This window comes from Pseudophryne corroboree (genome assembly GCF_028390025.1).
Source record: "Pseudophryne corroboree isolate aPseCor3 chromosome 3 unlocalized genomic scaffold, aPseCor3.hap2 SUPER_3_unloc_29, whole genome shotgun sequence".
Taxonomy (NCBI): Eukaryota; Metazoa; Chordata; class Amphibia; order Anura; family Myobatrachidae; genus Pseudophryne; species Pseudophryne corroboree.
In genome coordinates this window covers 55,032-75,654 of record NW_026967518.1, presented here as the reverse complement: position 1 = coordinate 75,654, position 20,623 = coordinate 55,032, and the positions used below count along the sequence as shown (strand labels likewise).

At 47.4% G+C, this 20,623-nt stretch overlaps 1 protein-coding gene across 1 annotated transcript; it reads left to right on the top strand.

Annotated features, from left to right (window-relative positions):
- The first annotated feature begins 11,655 nt into the window (after positions 1–11,655).
- Positions 11,656–19,183, top strand: LOC134983917 (gastrula zinc finger protein XlCGF17.1-like). Its single transcript, XM_063949527.1, has 4 exons — positions 11,656–11,769; positions 18,032–18,187; positions 18,284–18,405; positions 19,042–19,183. The coding sequence occupies exons 1-4, from the start codon at positions 11,656–11,658 to the stop codon at positions 19,181–19,183; spliced, it is 534 nt and encodes a 177-aa protein (XP_063805597.1).
- The last annotated feature ends 1,440 nt before the right edge of the window (positions 19,184–20,623 follow it).

Sequence of the window (20,623 nt, the reverse complement as noted above, 5' to 3'; positions counted from 1 at the left end):
AGACGATTTGTTCTTACTCTGGACAGGTGACAGAGCACGATTTGAACGACTGATAGAGGAAGCTAACAGCAGACCCTCCACAATCAAATACACTTACAACATCAGTAGCGAATCAGTGAACTACCTGGACGTCAGGATAACAATTCAGGAAGGAACGCTAACCACCAGCCTGTTCACAAAGCCCACAGACAAGAATGTTTTACTGAAGGCCAACAGTCACCATCCAAGACCCCTGAAGGAGGGGCTCCCCAGATCTCAGATGATCAGGGCCTCCAGGATCATCAGTGATCGCTCTACCCTAGACCAGGAATTAGAGACCCTGGTCGATAAATTCATACAGCGGGGCTACAACTATCAAATACTCCAGGCACAGAAAAAAGAGATAATGGCGATACCGAGGGAGACTCTACTGAATCCGACTGCGCGCAGGGACCAAGCGATCATACCGTTTGTGAACCAGTTCAGTACAGCAAGCCCGGTTATACAGAGAGCGGCCAGAGCCCTGTGGCCCATAGTAGCCTCAGATGCAAAACTGCCCACGTTCAGAGAGAAGCGTCCGATGCTATGCTTCACAAGAGGCAAAAGCATAAGAGATATTATAGTACACTCGGACATTACGGGGTTCCAAAGTGAAATACAACGACCCCCCACCTTTCTCTCAAAGGCCCCAGGATGCTACAAGTGCCCTAAATGCACCACTTGCAACAATATGATCACGGGATCTTCTTTCCAGCATCCGCACAAAGAAAAGATCTATCAGATCAGACACGTGGTTACATGTACTACCACACACATAGTGTACATACTCACCTGCCCGTGTCACTTAGTATACGTGGGCAAATCCATCAGAACACTTAGAGAGAGGATGGCCCTCCACAGGTCTGCGATCAAGCAGGCCCTATCAGGCAAACCTTCTGAACAACCCGTGGCAAGGCATTTCGCTTTGAAGGGCCACTCACTGAACGATCTGAGACATCAGATCATCGATCACGTACCACGCAGCATCAGAGGAGGAGACAGGGATCGAAGATTACTGCATATTGAATCCAAATGGATCTTCGAACTGGGCACCATCAGCCCAGGAGGGCTGAACGAAAAATTCTCATGGAACATTTTCCTATAACCCAGTATATTTGTTCCACACTGTGTCATAAGGCGGCCCAAACAGCCAGAGTCACCTTATTTCATTACAGCTAGTCACTCATTACCTAGATGCCCACATGTGTCAGCACCTGGTGGAAGCACTTCTCCATACTACTGGACAGCAGGATCACACACCACTACTAGCAGACATTCCAGCCTCATAATGGGCCTTGGCAGTCTCCCCTAGAATTCACACACCGGGTTTAGTGCCAGTTAAAAGGCATCTGCAGGTTATCTTTAAGCCTAGGGACGGCTTAACCTGCTCGCTCTTTCTATCCCCGGTTTTGATTTACCCTAACCTTTACAGTAGTCTGGCATCCACCAGGTCTTGACACACCCACCCATCCCGCGGCACCGGTTACACATCGAGCCCCACGGTGGAGTAGTGGTTCCCAGGCACCTTGGTATAATGTTGTGCGCACTCTCTCTTTTTTTCACACTATTTCTTTACCACTTGGTTGCCTACTGAGACATTGATAAGAGCACTTGGCACGAAGCGTCTTTGTTGCTATAACAACGCGCTCCTCCACTCAGACGCCACCCAGCCGTTATCGGCGTTGTTGGCGTCTCAGTTACCACAGCAACAGGCGCTGCCCTTCAGACGTCACTGAGCCGCGACCGGAAGTCCGGCGGCTCCGTCCACACACCTGCACTGCGTTGAACTTCACGGGGATATAAGGTAAGCTATTGCACTCACTCACTGTTATACACCTTGACAAAGGGGCATGTAAGCCCCGAAACGTTGGCTACCTGTAACCTTTTTTGAATACAATTTTCAATACTTCACGAAAATCCTCGAGTGCCGCTGTTTCTTCCGGATTTCTGCATTTCTTCCTCAGAAGGCACCGGGGTACCTTTAAGCCAGTCAGGAGAGTGCCAGTCCCATTTGGGATATATATGCTATTTTGGTGTACACAGGTCGCACTGTTCGCCAGCCGGGGTCAAGGCACCTCCCCCTTAATGACTTCTTACTTCTTTTGATTATCACACTGCACCCTTTTGTCCAGGTGGAGTTCCACAGGCACATACACTGCGGTGTACACCTCAGCACCAGGCACCCACCAGCAATAACTGCACGCACCAAACATGGAGACCACATCCACCCTAAGGCATGATGAAGATACACCGGGATGCAAAGGGATGCCGTCGGTTCTGGGTGAATCCTTCAGTTTTACTGACGACGACGCAGAGCGCCTCCGATTTACGGAACAATTAGGCGCTTCTGAACGTGCAGGGGGCATAGAGGATGTTTATCATCAACTTTTCAAGTTGAAACGCCGAGAATGCGACTACTTACTGCACGGCATTTCTTTGTCGGAATATCACCGCGAAAAATTGATTCCACGAGGCTTCAGGGTAAGGAACGTCCCTACCATTGGGCGGTACAACCCCGAATTCTGCAAAAAGTGGGTAGGCATACTCAATAAGTGCAGTCTCGACTTAATCCTGCTGGTTGTGGAAGAATCGGGTCGAGAACTAAGGCAGACCAGAGAAAAAATCTCCAAGCTAGAGATTGAACACAAATCCGTCCTGCAAGCAGACGGCAACCAGGATTGGCTGACCAAGTTACAAAAACAATGTGAAGATTATAGGAGAGACTTATTAAATTTAAGCGCAATAAACAACAAATAGTCAGAGAAGACTATGACTTGAACAAAGTATACAGATGGTTGATGGGTGGAGAAGGAGGACAAAATACCACCTATAATGCCAGGGGCCGACAAGGTTGGAGAAGGCGGCGGGAGCAAAAATCATTTACTGCCGGCACTTCAAACAGTGACAGCGAAAGCGTCTTCCCGGACTCAGATGGGTCCACCCGGGTGCAACCGGTCCCTTTAGGGACACCAGCGGCCACCCCGGCAGAACAAGGCAGAAGAGGGCGCCCACCCGCAGGGGCAAGCAATGTGCGCGAATTAAAAGCGCGTGCAGCCAAAAAGAATCCCTAATCTTCAACCTTTCAGACAGATCCTTCTCGGATATAGAACTGAAAGTTCTGGAGAAGGGTCTCTCCTTCGTACCCACCAACCCTTTCAATAAATTTCAGTGGCAAATCGATCTGCACCGCTTCTCAAGGAAGTTGAGACTACAGGAGTACTTTCAACATTCCAATCTTCAAGATCCACCAAGTGTCTCTTTCTGCGACAGATTCTATCAGACCCGACATAAATCAACCTTTGACCCCCCGTCGACCAACTCGTCTATACAAGCATTTACCAGACTACTGGATGATTCAGTCGCCAAATACACCGCGGCGACTTCAGTCATACACCGTAACCTGACCAAGGCTGAACAAGTAGCCCTCAAACAACTGGGTGCTTATCGGGATGTAATCTTCCGGCCAGCGGACAAGGGAGGGGGTTTAGTCATCCTTAACCTCTCCGATTACATCAAAGAAATAGAGGGGCAACTGGCCGACCAGGAGACCTATGAGGCTCTGTCCCACGACCCCACGGCCGAATACCAACACGAACTGGAACTGCTACTGGACCGGGCAAAGTCCAACAATCTACTCACAGAAAAACTGTGCGAAGCCCTCAAACAGGATCATCCACGAGTACCCCTTTTCTTTGTGGTACCCAAAATCCACAAGAATGCCACATCCCCGCCTGGCAGGCCTATCATAGCCGCAAGAGAGTCCATTCTTCAACCCATCTCAACATTCTTAGACGGAATCTTGCAACCACTGATCGTCAAACACCACAACTATATCAAGGACACCACCAGCTTTCTGGAGCGGATTAACAGTATAGGACGGGTCCCTCAAGGGACTTTGATGTGTGTGATCGACGTAAAGAGCCTATACACGAGTATCCCCCACCGGGAAGGCCTTCAAGTTATGCGAGATTTTCTTATCAAAGAAAAAATGGACACTCTTGACACAGAGCTTTTCATGCAACTCCTCACCTTCACCTTAAAGAGAAACTTCTTTATGTTTAATGGCACCTTTTTCCAGCAACGAACAGGCTGTGCGATGGGGAGCAACGTCTCCCCATCATTTGCAAATGTTTACATGTTCCAGGAAGAACAGAATATATTCTTTGAGGACCAGGACATAGCGCAGAACATCTTGCTGTTCGTCAGATATATAGACGATTTGTTCTTACTCTGGACAGGTGACAGAGCACGATTTGAACGACTGATAGAGGAAGCTAACAGCAGACCCTCCACAATCAAATACACTTACAACATCAGTAGCGAATCAGTGAACTACCTGGACGTCAGGATAACAATTCAGGAAGGAACGCTAACCACCAGCCTGTTCACAAAGCCCACAGACAAGAATGTTTTACTGAAGGCCAACAGTCACCATCCAAGACCCCTGAAGGAGGGGCTCCCCAGATCTCAGATGATCAGGGCCTCCAGGATCATCAGTGATCGCTCTACCCTAGACCAGGAATTAGAGACCCTGGTCGATAAATTCATACAGCGGGGCTACAACTATCAAATACTCCAGGCACAGAAAAAAGAGATAATGGCGATACCGAGGGAGACTCTACTGAATCCGACTGCGCGCAGGGACCAAGCGATCATACCGTTTGTGAACCAGTTCAGTACAGCAAGCCCGGTTATACAGAGAGCGGCCAGAGCCCTGTGGCCCATAGTAGCCTCAGATGCAAAACTGCCCACGTTCAGAGAGAAGCGTCCGATGCTATGCTTCACAAGAGGCAAAAGCATAAGAGATATTATAGTACACTCGGACATTACGGGGTTCCAAAGCGAAATACAACGACCCCCCACCTTTCTCTCAAAGGCCCCAGGATGCTACAAGTGCCCTAAATGCACCACTTGCAACAATATGATCACGGGATCTTCTTTCCAGCATCCGCACAAAGAAAAGATCTATCAGATCAGACACGTGGTTACATGTACTACCACACACATAGTGTACATACTCACCTGCCCGTGTCACTTAGTATACGTGGGCAAATCCATCAGAACACTTAGAGAGAGGATGGCCCTCCACAGGTCTGCGATCAAGCAGGCCCTATTAGGCAAACCTTCTGAACAACCCGTGGCAAGGCATTTCGCTTTGAAGGGCCACTCACTGAACGATCTGAGACATCAGATCATCGATCACGTACCACGCAGCATCAGAGGAGGAGACAGGGATCGAAGATTACTGCATATTGAATCCAAATGGATCTTCGAACTGGGCACCATCAGCCCAGGAGGGCTGAACGAAAAATTCTCATGGAACATTTTCCTATAACCCAGTATATTTGTTCCACACTGTGTCATAAGGCGGCCCAAACAGCCAGAGTCACCTTATTTCATTACAGCTAGTCACTCATTACCTAGATGCCCACATGTGTCAGCACCTGGTGGAAGCACTTCTCCATACTACTGGACAGCAGGATCACACACCACTACTAGCAGACATTCCAGCCTCATAATGGGCCTTGGCAGTCTCCCCTAGAATTCACACACCGGGTTTAGTGCCAGTTAAAAGGCATCTGCAGGTTATCTTTAAGCCTAGGGACGGCTTAACCTGCTCGCTCTTTCTATCCCCGGTTTTGATTTACCCTAACCTTTACAGTAGTCTGGCATCCACCAGGTCTTGACACACCCACCCATCCCGCGGCACCGGTTACACATCGAGCCCCACGGTGGAGTAGTGGTTCCCAGGCACCTTGGTATAATGTTGTGCGCACTCTCTCTTTTTTTCACACTATTTCTTTACCACTTGGTTGCCTACTGAGACATTGATAAGAGCACTTGGCACGAAGCGTCTTTGTTGCTATAACAACGCGCTCCTCCACTCAGACGCCACCCAGCCGTTATCGGCGTTGTTGGCGTCTCAGTTACCACAGCAACAGGCGCTGCCCTTCAGACGTCACTGAGCCGCGACCGGAAGTCCGGCGGCTCCGTCCACACACCTGCACTGCGTTGAACTTCACGGGGATATAAGGTAAGCTATTGCACTCACTCACTGTTATACACCTTGACAAAGGGGCATGTAAGCCCCGAAACGTTGGCTACCTGTAACCTTTTTTGAATACAATTTTCAATACTTCACGAAAATCCTCGAGTGCCGCTGTTTCTTCCGGATTTCTATATATATATATATATATATATATATATATATATATATATAGGATGGTGATGAAGGCGGCACTCAAGCAGGCATAAACAGCGGTAAAGTATATGTCAGTTTATTCCAACATGTTTCGGGGTAAAGTCCCCCGTCCTCAGGGTCATCATAACAAAACTGAACAAAACACCATACATATATACCCCCCATTGCAATTACCATTAGGGCTCAAATCCTACTCACCTGTCACACGCCGCTCTGACCCGCCGGCCGCTCAGCAGCACTTCCTGGTTGCTCAGCAGTGACGTCATTGGGACGCGCCCCCGTCCTGTAACCATGGGGACCGCCGGGCACGATCTCTGTACACTGGTGATGCGGCTGGGAACTCCACGCTGCCGGCCCGTGACGCTGTCAGGCAACAATGATACAGGGAGGTGTCTAGGCAACAACAGAAACAAAACAAACAAAACAACGTTAACACATATAGTGCTATACCACAACCAAAAAAAAAATTATTATCCCACCCCCACCTGTCAGAGGTTAAATAGCGCATCAATAACATTGCTGTATACTTGAAAAGAGCAAAATTGCAGAATAACCAGAGAATAGAAACATAATCTCCAACAGAGCTCATAGCTACGTTACTGATCAATCTAAAGGATTGCCATATGGTTACTATATAACATTATAATGCCTCACATAAAGCAGTTTAATCCCAGATTTTCATTGAGGCCACGCGGTGATAGCGTATCTAGTTTAAAAATCCACCTAGATTCTCTTTGTAGTAGGATTCTATCACGGTCACCCCCTCTGAGGTTTCTGGGAACATGGTCAATCAACATTGCCCTAATACTAGGTATCCCATGTTTGTGCAGCAGACAATGTCGTGCAAACGGTTGGTCACTATTGCCCTTTTCAAAAGCTTTTTTTATAGCACTTCTATGTAGTGCCATTCGCTCACGAAACTGGCGAATGGTTTTACCTACATAGGCTAAGCCACATGGGCATATTAATAGATACACTACATGTGTGGATGTGCAAGTTAGGCGATGGCGAATAGGCAGCTTCTTGCCAGTATGGGGATGGTTAAAGGTACTACCTGTCATAAGGGTGTTACATGTGGCACACCCCAAACATCTGAAACACCCTAGTTTAGTTCTCAGGAAATGTGTTTCCTGTATACCTGTCATTTTAGAGACATCCAGTTTGACTATGTGATCCCCTATATTACGTCCTCTGGTATGACTAGGTAAAAGTGACGTGTTAGCCAAAGATGATAATGACCCCTCAGTCTGAATAATAGGCCACAATGACTTAGCCCTACGTACCCTCCTAGTACTGGCTACTGTATATCTGTTAACCCAAGGAAGTTTGGGGCCACGATTAGAGTGGCTACGGCTCGAGGGACTAAGGGCCTCTGCTCTAGGGATACTAAGTGCCTTTGACCTAGCCTGTTGTAAAATACCATGCGGGTAACCCCGTTCAATAAATTTAGCCTGCATGGCATCCATGGCTAACTCAGTTTCTTGGGGGTCTGACGTGATGCGTCTTACACGCATAAATTGTGAAAATGGTAAACCCTTACGCAATGGGGCCGGGTGAAAACTAGAATGCTCTAACAACATATTCCTGTCAGTTTTCTTGACATACATGGAGGTAGACAACTGTCCCTCCTTGACAGTGATCAATACATCAAGGTAGTTAATGACACAACCGTCTATTGTATACGTAAACTGCACAGGGTGTTTAGTGGCATTATGGTCCTCCCACAGGGCAATCAGATCTTCTCGAGTCCCCAGCCATATAACCAGAAGGTCATCTATATATCTTCTATAGTATAGTACTTGAGACATAATGGCAGGATCAAGGTAAAACATACGTTTCTCCAGCTGGTACATGAAAGCGTTCGCGTACGACGGGGCCACAGCGGACCCCATCGCACACCCCGCTAATTGGAGCAAAAAACGGCCATTAAAGACAAAGTAATTACGGGTAAGTACCTTTTCTAATAGATTTAGAAAAAACGAAATCTCTGGCCCTTGGTAGGAATCATTATCCTCAAGTAAACTCCTAACCGCTTCGATACCTGCTTCATGAGGGATACACGTATACAAGCTGGTAACGTCAGAACTGCATAATGACGTACCCTCAGGTATATTCCCCAGGAGTTGAAGCTCACGTAGTAAGGACGTAGTGTCCTGAAGGTAAGAAGGAAGGGATTGAATGCATGGATTTAAGTATGCGTCAAGGTACACCGACACTGGATGATAGAGCGACCCCCTGGCAGACACAATGGGCCTGCCTAAAGGAATAGGATAACAGCGCTAACACAACCGATACTGAATATGCAAATTTATTAATTTCAAATAAACTGATAATCTAAAATTACATATAAAATGATAATAATTGCTCATAGACCAATTAATGGATGTAAACTGCATGCATCAATAAATGACCTTATTTGAACAGTCTATGGTCCGTAGACGTGGTGACTGATATTATGCCAGGTTTAATGATCAATTACCCATCAAGTGTTCCAATATATGGATCCTGATCCAGGTCTTTATTTGTGGAATGGATTCTGGTTCACAGTTCTTTCAGATTGACACTCTCATGTCCAATTCGCTGTGTTCCTTGAAGAATGAATCCGGTAGAATGTGTTTAAAAGACCAAAAGCTGGGATCGGGGTCCTGGTTCACCAATTGCATACAGATGGTAATGTCCTGGATTTAGGTCCGATGAAACTCAATTTGATGCCATCCAATGGTCAAGAACAATGGGCCTGCCTGGAGGGTCAACCAGTGTCTTGTGGACCTTGGGCACAGTATAAAATAATGGGGCCTTGGGGTGCTCAATGGTAAGAGCTCGAACCACTTCACTGGAGATGGTACCGGCTATGCTAGCCTGATGTAAAATAGAGTCAAGCTCTGTTTTATAATCTTTGGTGGGGTCCCTAGTGAGTTTTCTATAGACCTTACTGTCATTCAGCTGCCGATCACATTCTCTGACATAATCTTCAAAATTCAGCACAACGATAGCCCCGCCCTTATCCGCCTTACGTATAATAATGTCGGTGCGGGCCGACAAAGCTTTTAAAGTGACCAGTTCGGTTTTAGGTAAATTGGGATAAACCCCATTCGACGAGGGAGTAAGTTCCTCTGCTTCAAGCATACGTAAGAATGTCCGTATAGAAGGATTAAGGCTTGGGGGGTCAAAGTGAGACCGAGGGGCTATTCGTCGCAACTGGGCTGGAACCTCTGGATGCAAATTGTCTACTGTATGGGTGTTAAAATATTCTTGTCGCCTAAGAGATCGTCCCAGACGGTGTACTTCAACTTTCCATTCCAGGGGATCCGCTGGAACTGTGGGGACAAAGGAGAGGCCCTTCGCTAACAGTCGATATTCTTGATCAGAAAGAGGGACTGAAGACAGGTTAAACACCAGCTCTTTTAAACTCTGGGTGGTTTTGGTGCGGGCAATTCTTTGATTCTGCCGCGACCTCCGCGTCCTCTCCCTCTTCTTGCGTGGGGGGTGTGGTTGGATCGAGTCCGCACACCCGATGGGCCTTGGCCTAAAGGGAAATTGCCATCTGATTGAGATAAGGACCCAGAGGCTCCTTCTGAGTCGCTGGCTGAGGTACTAGCCCCAAGTTGTTGTTCACGCCTCCTCCGGGGGTTAGACCGCCACTGTTGTTGGTCCCTGGTCGTCCTGGACCCACCCAGCCAAGGGTATACCTCACGTTGCTGATAATCCCTTTGAACAGTGGCTAGTTTCTCTTTCTTGAATCGCACTAGCTCCTGGCGGTATTGCTCTATTTGTGTAGTGAGCTTGGTTACCCATTCATTCTGAGTGTCCAGCTGTAGCGTGGGTTTATGTATTGCCTCAAATTGCTGAATTTGCTCCCGGACCAGGTTGAGCTCCCGTGTCGACTCCTCAACCACTAGTAACAATAGATCCATGGAGCATTTGTTGAGGATTGCTACCCAACGTCTACAGAAGGTAGTGTTGAACCGACCTATAGTGGGGGAGTTGCGGATCCTAAATCCCCTAGGGATTAGATTAGATCGATAATAGTCAGATAAAGAAATGCCGTGGTAGAGAAAATCTACCTCACTTTGTTTCATTTTCAGCCATTTTCTGTAAAGTTCCTCATTGGTATTGATAATAGGATTGTCATCTAGCCTTTGTCCCACCAGTATGGAGTTGGCTTCAACATCGGAGAAGCTAAGACGTTCACTAGCATCACGCTGGATCAGGTCCAAAGTTGCCTCGCTGGAGATGGTAACTTCCATGGCAAAAGTCTCTGTCGGTACCTGAATTGATGCCCAATTTAACCAACTGGCAGCTGGATGCAGAAGTGGGACGTGCTCAAAAACACCATGAATGGAAGGCTAGCAGAAAGTGGGACTGCAGCCCAGAATGAGAGTCCTGTGTGGTCTGTAAATACGTTGCTGGTGCCTTAGCATGAGAAGACTAGACGAGAACACTGGCACTGACAATGCACCAGCAACTGTCAGTCTGTCTCAAATGTAGATTGCTGTGTACTCGGCACTCACGCATAAGGTAAAAGGTGCTGCGGTGCCCTCCTGGAGGCGAAGACCTCTGGCAATAGGATGGTGATGAAGGCGGCACTCAAGCAGGCATAAACAGCGGTAAAGTATATGTCAGTTTATTCCAACATGTTTCGGGGTAAAGTCCCCCGTCCTCAGGGTCATCATAACAAAACTGAACAAAACACCATACATATATACCCCCCATTGCAATTACCATTAGGGCTCAAATCCTACTCACCTGTCACACGCCGCTCTGACCCGCCGGCCGCTCAGCAGCACTTCCTGGTTGCTCAGCAGTGACGTCATTGGGACGCGCCCCCGTCCTGTAACCATGGGGACCGCCGGGCACGATCTCTGTACACTGGTGATGAAGAACATTTCAATTGGATCTCCTGAGGTAGTGGTCCGGTACACATCTTTAGATGCACCGGATCATACACTACCGTTCAAAAGTTTGAACTTTCCTTTTTTTTTTTTTTTTATTATATATTTTTTTTTTTTGAAGGAAAAGCACTTTTTTTTTTCCAATGAAGGTAACATTAAATTTAATCAGAAATACACTCTATACATTGTTAATGTGGTAAATGACTATATTAGCTGCAAACGTTTGTTTTTTAATGGAATATCTACAGAGTTGTATAGAGGCCCATTTCCAGCAACCATCTCTCCAGTGTTCTAATGTTACATTGTGTTTTCTAATCGCGGTAGAAGACTAATGGATGTTTAGAAAATCCTTTAAAACCCTTGTGCAATCATGTTAGCACAGCTGAAAATGGGTTTGCTCGTTAGAGAAGCTATAGCACTGGCCTTCCTTTAAGCTAGTTGAGTATCTGGAACATCACATTTGTGGGTTTGATTATACTCTCAAAATAGCAAGAAAAAGAGAACTTTCATGTGAAACTCGACAGTCTATTATTGTTCTTAGAAATGAAGACTATTTCTATGCAAGAAATTGCCAAGAAACTGAACATTTCCTACAACGGTCTGTACTACTTCCTTCTGTTAGGTTCCTGGTGCTCAGAACAAGGGAGATGTTGCGTAGTAAGTCCTGAGCACCAGAACGTGACGTTGAAATAAGGTGTGGTGTGGAAATAGCCCCTAGCACCCTACCTCCATTGTTTTACCCGTGTGGTCAGTTCACGCCTGAGTGACTATGGTTTCTTGGGCCCACGGCAGCCGCGTTTGAAGGGCGGATTATGTCTGCCCAACTCCGATGCCCCCAGGTCTTAGTGTCAGACAAGGCGTGAACCGAGACAGGATAATAAGGGGACCTCTAACTAAAACAACAGAAAGCTAGGGGCTACTAACTACCCTAAAACTAAATATATGTGCGGCACGCCGCCAAAGGAAAAGAACAACAAAGGAAATGTTCTCCACACGACGACACAATACTTTTGCATACCAGCGGTGACAGCATAAGCAGAACCCTCTGCAAAACACCAGTAACTAAATATAACCAAAGAATACTGCGGCCTAGGCCAACGGATGCGGCAAAGCCGCTACTCACGGAACCGGTACAAATACTGGCAAACGGACAGGAACCCCCAATGTAGCCAACACAGATTCTCAGAACTGGAGGACAGGCAGAATCCCAAATGACAGACCGGTGGACTCCAAGAAGCCAGATATTCGACCATGCACAGACAAAGCCACAGGACTTCTGGACAGGAATGCTTCATGGCAGGACACGGAATCAGACACAGGAACTGACACTCAGGAACTGGCACTGGAAGCAGCTAGACAGACACTGCTAGACAGGAGCTCAGGAACTGGCAGGGACTAGCTCAGAACTCTGGAACCCTTGAAATATCACCAGCGTCTGTGAATTGCACTGAGCCAGAATATAACAGAGAGTCTTAATTAATTGTCGCGTAGCTGCCCTGCTGCACAACTGAGAGGTGCAATCAACAGACAGGTGAGGCTGAACACATGGGAACGAGCTGCAATTACACAGACTCACCACTGGCAGCAAACAAGAATCTTCTTAAACCAGAGCAATGGGTAATCCTGGCCTGCAAGACAACTATAAACATAAAATACGGAAAACAGGAATGAACCACTACATGTGGTTCAAAACACCTTCAGAGAACAGCACAAACGGGCTCTAACCAGAGCAGAAAGAGAAGTGGGAGGCCCTGGTCCACAACTGAGCAAGAAGACAAGTACATTAGAGTCTCTAGTTTGAGAAATAGATGCCTCACAGGTCCTCAACTGGCAGCTTCATTAAATGGTACCCGAAAAACGCCAGTGTCAACGTCTATAGTGAAGAGGCGACTCCGGGATGCTGACCTTCTAGGAAGAGTGGCAAAAAAAACGCCAATAAAAGGTAAAGATTCATATGGGCCAAATAACACAGACATTGGACAGAGGATGATTGGAGAAAAGTGTTATGGACAGATGAATCGAAGTTTGAGGTGTTTGGATCACACAGAAGAACATTTGTGAGACGCAGAACAAGTGAAAAGACGCTGGAAGAGTGCCTGACGCCATCTGTCAAGCATGGTGGAGGTAATGTGATGGTCTGGAGCTGTTTTGGTGCTGGTAAAGTGGGAGATTTGTACAAGGTAAAGGGGAATTTGAGTAAGGAAGGCTATCACTCCATTTTGCAATGCCATGCCATACCCTGTGGACAGCGCTTGATTGGAGCCAATTTCACCCTACAACAGGACAATGACCCAAAGCACACCTCCAAATTATACAAGACCTATTTATGGAAGAAGCCGGCAACTGGTATTCTGTCTGTAATGGAATGGCCAGCGCAGTCACCAGATCTCAACCCCATTGAGCTGTTGTGGGAGCAGCTTGACCGTATGGTACGCAAGAAGTGCCCATCAAGCCAATCCAACTTGTGGGAGGAGCTTTAGGAAGCGTAGGGTGAAATTTCTTCAGATACCTCAACAAATGAACAGCTAGAACGCCAAAGGTCTGCAATGCTGTAATTGCTGCAGAGGGAGCATTCTTTGACGAACGCAAAGTCTGAAGGAGAAAATTATTATTTCAAATAAAAATCATTATTTCTAGCCCTGGCAATGTCCTGACTATATGTTCTATTCATTGTGCAACTCATTTGATAAATAGCTGAGTTTTCATGGAAAACACGAAATTGTCTTGGTGGCCCCAAACTTTTGAACGGTGGTGTATACTGGCGCTAGGTGACATCTTTAAAATGTATGGACCTCTCCGGCTACCGCGGCAGTGAGGGAACCCCCCCCGGTGTGCCGGGGAAGAGCGGAACCACTGCAGCCAGGAGATCAGATCCTGCGGCAGCGCTGTGTGTGCCGTTGTGAGCGGAGCACTACAGAGGTGGCTAGCCACGGCAGCCGGTACGAGCGCCCCAAGCTGCAGGAGCGTGCGCCACTCACGGGGGATCGTAGGGCGCTGGGGTCTGGGAGCTATGCTCCCGGCACCTCAGCACTCCAGGGAGTGATCGCGATGATCCCAAAAAAAAGTGGGTCCCAGGGACCCCTCACTTTTCAAAATTGGGGTCCTACCTGTGCTTTTCTGGGTTCCATCGGAATTAAGGTTCTTATTAATGATTTAAATATAAAAACTCAGACTTGATTTGGACACTACAAAAGTGCTGCAAGGGGGAGGGGGGAGGGAGGGGGGGGGGTGACAGTGCTGCTGGGCTGTGTAGCTATACCGGACACTCTGCACCAGAGATGGAACTAGACAATTTGTCAGAAAGTGCATTGGTGCTCCCCCTCCCATATTGTAAAGCAAAGTCAGTGTGCGCCCATCAAAAATGTAGGGGCATCGCTTTGTGGAGAAGGGGCGTGGCCACATCATAGTACCAATTCACATTGCACCACTGCGTTCCAACGGCGGGGGACCCAGACAGGCAGGGTGGTGGATACGATCATCGGGGGGGGGGGGGGGGGTTTGGAGATCACAGGTGCGGCAGGTAAGCGCCATTAGGTGTGCTTAAATAGAGCACACAAGTGAGCTTGGTTTTGGCACTTTATACAGGCATTTTTTGCACAAGGCACTATGGCACTTTTGATGACTGTTCCCCTGATGATGGATTAAGTCCGAAAACGGCTGTTCGGGAGGTCTATTGTGTTTCCCTGTGCTTGCTAACGATGAGTATATGCTGAGCCTTGTATCTTTATTCACACATATGGAGTAAATACTGCATTTTGACTAGACTACAGTGTGCTGGTCCTGTCTATACTAGTGACTTTGCTGCGGGATGGACATGTGATGCGCTATATATATATATATATATATATATAGTTAGTATGGTGAGGCACTGCAGTGACTGGGTATGTGGAGCCTGTGTAGGGCACAGGCTCAGTGTATATTTAAGCAACAATGTGTATAGTGTATTTGAATTGTATTTAAAGTGAAATGCACTTGGTTGTGTGTTCCAGGAGGGGGGAATCCATAACTGTGTAGGCCAGGCATGTCCAAACTGCTGCCCTCCAGCTGTTGAGAAACTACACATCCCAGCATGCCCTGACACAGCTTTAGAATTCTTTGACAGCAAAACTGTCAGGGCATGCTGGGATATGTAGTTTCACAGCAGCTGGAGGGCAGCAGTTTGGACATGCCTGGTGTAGGCTGTTGGATTCCCCCAGTACTTTCCCCCCAAAATGGAATGCTTTCCTCTCTAGCCTCCCACATGGAAGTATCATGGGGAGAGAGAGGAGCAGCTCAGCTTTAAAACAAGCTGAGTGGTTTTCTGGAGCTCCATAGCGATCACCCTCGGTGGGCAGGAAACCCTGACCGGGGATCTAGGCTGCCCATCTCTGGAGCCCAATTTTAGGCTGGAGATGGTGAGCTGGGTACCTGGGCAGATTCCTGGAAGTAGTTTAGATGGGAAAACTTCCCCCAGCCTAGACTGAGCGTCACCAGGGCGGATACTAACCCTCCAGGATGGGACGGTCAAAGGAGAGTGACTACTCCCCACCGTCCATAGAGGACAATGGTAGCTGTGCATGTGGCCAAGGCATGCACATCACATGGATAAACAATGGTTGAGAATAGCATGGTGGACTTACCCCCTGTGGTATGTATATTAGAGTAAGATAAAAAGAGGAGGCCTATGAGCATCCAGAGGTATTATACAATTTTCACTCTGCTGTAAACATCTTGCTGTATTCTTGTTGCCCCTAGCAATAGGGAAGTCTTTTTTAAGACTGGGTGAATAAACATCTGCCTCAAGAGGACCGCTTCATCTTGTGATCTGCAGAGCTATGCCGAACATAGTTCTGTTTTCTGGCTGTCGAGGGTGCACTCAGCGTCTCCAAGCTCCGCCTCCCGCCAGCTACCGTGCAGAGTCCTAGACCAGCCACTAGTGATTCGTCAACACCACACAGGTGTGGTTAGCGTGTCGATGCATACAGAGCAGTACCATGGTTCCAGACTCCCTGGCAACAAGGAGTCTAGTGGTAACAGTGTATTACCCGCCCACTGCGCAGTGGGTGGTGTCAGTAGTAGGCGGTTACTGACAGTAAGTGGGAATCCCCTAATTGGCCAGATCCTCTGTGACCTAAACATCCATTCTGTGACTGGGGCGGGACGCGATGCAGGGCGAGGGCTTTCATAGAGAACCATCCGGTCACAGAAATTGCTAGCATAGCGGTGGGATAATCCTAGGTGGCTTTTCGGTCACCTGATTGGAGAAGCCAAGTTAATATAGGAGTAACTGCAGCGCAGGAGAAAGCACAAGATGGTGGATTTCAGCGGAATGTCTAAGGACGATCTGTAGATCGTGTATCAGGAGAAGGGTGTGGATATCCCTTTCAACGCATCCAGAAGCATCATGAGGGCGGCACTTGTGAGCTTGGAGATGTCCCTCTGGGCGGAGGTAGAGTGCTAAGGGCGTTGGCATTGAAGATGGTGGCCTACCAGTGGACATTCGTACAGAACCGGTGAGCCCCACAAGCCCCACCCTCTCTCCTAGCAGCAGCTATGTTTCATACCTAGCAGGGTCAGAGGTCCAACGTCTCCGGGGTAGGGGGTTCGACACGGATATCTTAGCAGATCGGCTAGTGGAATTTGGAGAAAGAGCAAGAGTGCTTGATCATCACCTCACTTTCCAATACACTGCCGGGCTCCGGTGACTGTGCGCAGCCCGTTCTGTCCCCAGCAGTAGCAGAAGAGCAAGTGCTCCCACCTGAGGCAAAAGCGCCTCCAAGTCAGGTCTCCGGAGCGTGCAGGAAAGACTGGGCACACGTAGCCCCAGAATACAGCCCGTGGCTTCAGCTGCGTCACTAGGCTGCAGCAGTGAACGATGCCCAGACTGAGCCGAGTGAGCGGCTTTAGGGCAGGAGGAGTGGGGGACTTGATAGATTGGGTCTTGGTCCCAGCGGCGGCTGAGAGCTATTAGGTAGGGTAGATAAGAAACCACTTAGTGAGGAGAGCTCCAGAAAGCACGTCTGGATAGTCCACGCCCCTCTTATTTATTATTTTATATAATAACAGGGGTGACAGGTGTGGTACATCCCTGCAAAGGCAGATCCAATCTCTTTCTCATCAGACTCTGCTGTCTTCCCTGCACTCTCACTCAGATGTTCACTGCTGCCAGTAGCACACGTATGAGAAGCAGAAGTATGGCGGCAGCTGTATAGATTCTGATATGTAATTCTCTGTATCATACTTACTGTACACACATCATCCTTATTACTATTGAGAGTAGAGGTACAGTAAGACACTGATGATGGGGGTGTAACAATGGATTATAACCTAGCAGATGATGATTGCAGTGTATTATATGGTGTATTGCATGTAAAATACCTTGTTCCACACCTACTCTGCTGTAGCAATATACCTTATATAAGGGTGAGTAACACATGTACAGGTTTACCAGCGTATGAGCACACACATAAAGGAATGCTACCTTACCAATGCTTCCAGGAGTAACGTTAGGAGACATTATTATAAAGCCTTCATTAAATGTTGTGTTTTAATACACACATTTACTATTAAGTGTCCCAGAATGTAATTTTCTCCTATTGTTTACAAGATTAATATTGTTACAGAAAATGTCACATTTCCATAATGTGTTTTATTTCCAGCAGATGGACACACAAGCAGGAATATCTCAGAAGGACATCTAATGTTATCCCCGGATTGTGAAATAAAAGATTATGACAGTAGACAGGATTCTCCAGGAGATAACCCCATTACCTCAATTATACATCCAGCTCTATCAGCTGGTCCCTCTGATCCTGGGAAATGTTCTCCTGATCACTCTGATATTGGTGCATCTGTTACAGCTCTGACAGTAAATACAGAGTTTCCCTGTTCTATAGATACCACATGTTTTACACAGAACACAAAGCTTATTACCCATCAGGCAGCTAAGGCAGGTGAGAGGCCACTGATATGTTCTGACTGTGGGAAATGTTTTACCTGCAAATCACAACTTGTTTCACATCAGTGCAGACACAAAGGTCAGAAGCCATTTCCATGTTCTGAGTGTGGGAAATGTTTTACAGAGAAATCACATCTTGTTACACATCAGAGACGTCACACAGGTGAGAACCTATTACCATGTTCTGAGTGTGGGAAATGTTTTACACTGAAATCACATCTTGTTACACATCAGCGAAATCACACTGGTGAAAAGCCATTTCCATGTTCTGAGTGCGGGAAATGTTTCACCCGGAAATCCCAACTTGTTAAACATCAGCAAAGTCACACAGGTGAGACTCCATTTCCATGTTCTGAGTGTGGGAAATGTTTTACATACAAATCACTTCTTGTAATACATAAGAGAATACATACAGGTGAGAAACCATATTCCTGTTCTGAGTGTGGGAAATGTTTTACATACAAATCAACTCTTGATGCACATAAGAGAAGTCACACAGGTACATCACCATTTCCATGTTCTGAGTGTGGGAAATATTTTGCACAGAAATCACAACTTGCTAGACATCAAAGAATTCACACAGGTGAGAGGCCATTTCCATGTTCTGACTGTGGAAAATGTTTTGTACAGAAATCAGTTCTTGTTGCACATCAGAGAAGTCACACAGGTGAGAAACCATTTCCATGTCTTGAGTGTGGGAAATGTTTTGCACACAAATCAGATCTTGTTAGTCATAACAGAAGTCACACAGGTGAGAAGCCATTTTCTTGCTCTGAGTGTGGGAAATGTTTTGCCCAGAAATCAGAACTTGTTAGACATCAGCGAAGTCACACAGGTGAGAAGCCATTTCCATGTCCTGAGTGTGGGAAATGTTTTGCACACAAATCAGATCTTGTTAGACATCAGCAAAGTCACACAGGTGAGAAGCCATATTTTTGCTCTGAGTGTGGGAAATGTTTTACACAGAAATCATATCTTGTTATACATCACAGAAGTCACACAGGTGAGAAGCCATTTCAATGTTCTGAGTGTGGGAAATGTTTTGCAGACAACTCAGCTCTCGTTATACATCACAGAAATCACACAGGTGAGAAGCCATTTCAATGTTCTGAGTGTGAGAAATGTTTTTGTTAGGCGCCGGGGTCCGCGCGGCCGTGCGGCCCGGCGCCTAGCAACCAGAGACGCCGGGCGCACAGAGCCGCTCAGACCCTAGCAACAGGAACGCCACGGTCGGACTGCATTCCCTGTTGCTGGGTCTTAATTAATCAGTGCCTGTGTGTTCTGGCCATGCAGCATGCAGCTGCACGGCATCATCATGTAATTACCCTGTCTGGATCAGGATTGGAGGGCTCTCAAATATAAGCACTCCCAGGACTTCTCACAGACGCCGGTGATAGCTTCCTGTTTGCCTGTGTCTGCTGCAGAGAAAGTTCCCAGTCCCGGTCTATCCGTTTGTTCCTGTTATCAGTGATCCTGTACTCGGAAGTTACCATCTATTCCTGGAGTCTGACCGAGCACCTTTAACATCTGGTGGTGTTCGTGAGTCGCGGCGCAGCCGTGTGTTGCGGCTTGTCCGCTATAATTTATTATTTTGTTTATATTGTGTTCTGGAGCTTTGCGGAGGATTCCGCTTCCACAAGATCCACTCTGGTGTCCAGCGGTGCCGGATAGGAGTGTCGGATCAGTGGATCTTTGGTTGTCCTTTTCCCTGGCGGCTAATCCGCACATACCTTTTGATTTAGTTAAGTTAGCTTGTAACCCCTGGCTTGGTTGCTTAGTCAGAGGGCCCCTTGTTATCACCCTGTCTCGGACTTCCCCTTGTCTCCCATTAAGACCTGCGGGGGCATCGGGGTTGGGCAGACATAATCCGCCCTTCGAACGCGGCTGCCATAGGCTCAAGCAACCATAGTCTCGCAGGGGATTTCTGATAACACGGGCGAGACAACGGAGTTAGGGCGCCAGGGGTTACTAGGCTCTCCAGCTCCCACAACCTGTATATGGTTCCTGTACTCAGATCCCTGCCATAAGATCTTCTCCAGTCTGGAGTACAGGAATCGTAACATTATCACCGGCCTGACAAAAGAAAAAATTTCAACAGGAGTTAATTTTTTCACTTATCCAGTTGGGAGAATTTTGTCGGCCTCATGAATCCCACCGGTGTTGGGCCAAATCCTGGCCAGTTTCTGGTTAGTCAGATTCAGGAACTTACCCAGATGGTTCAGGATCTGTCCCTCCGGGTGAGCTCACAGGAAGATCTGTTACGGACTTCCCCGAGGGTCATCCCTGAACCAAAAATGCATCTGCCTGACCGTTTTTCTGGGGATAGAAAACAGTTTTTTAATTTTAAAGAGTCTTGTAAACTGTATTTTCGTTTAAGACCAGTCTCCTCAGGTACGGAGGCTCAGCGGGTTGGAATTATAATTTCTCTGCTTCAGGGGGATCCTCAGACCTGGGCTTTTGGTTTAAAGACAGACGATCCGGCCTTATCGTCTGTAGACGCCTTTTTAAAATCTTTAGGGCTATTGTATGACGACCCTGATAGAGAGGCGTCCGCAGAAAGTCAGTTGCGTGCTC

Excerpts from the sequence above, each read along its gene's own strand:
- LOC134983917 (XM_063949527.1), top strand. The coding sequence starts at position 11,656 with ATGAAGACTATTTCTATGCAAGAAATTGCCAAGAAACTGAACATTTCC. Across the intron at positions 11,770-18,031 it reads AACAAGGGAGATGTTGCGTA|GCAGCTAAGGCAGGTGAGAG; the intron begins GTAAGTCCTGAG and ends ATTACCCATCAG. Across the intron at positions 18,188-18,283 it reads TTACAGAGAAATCACATCTT|CGAAATCACACTGGTGAAAA; the intron begins GTTACACATCAG and ends GTTACACATCAG.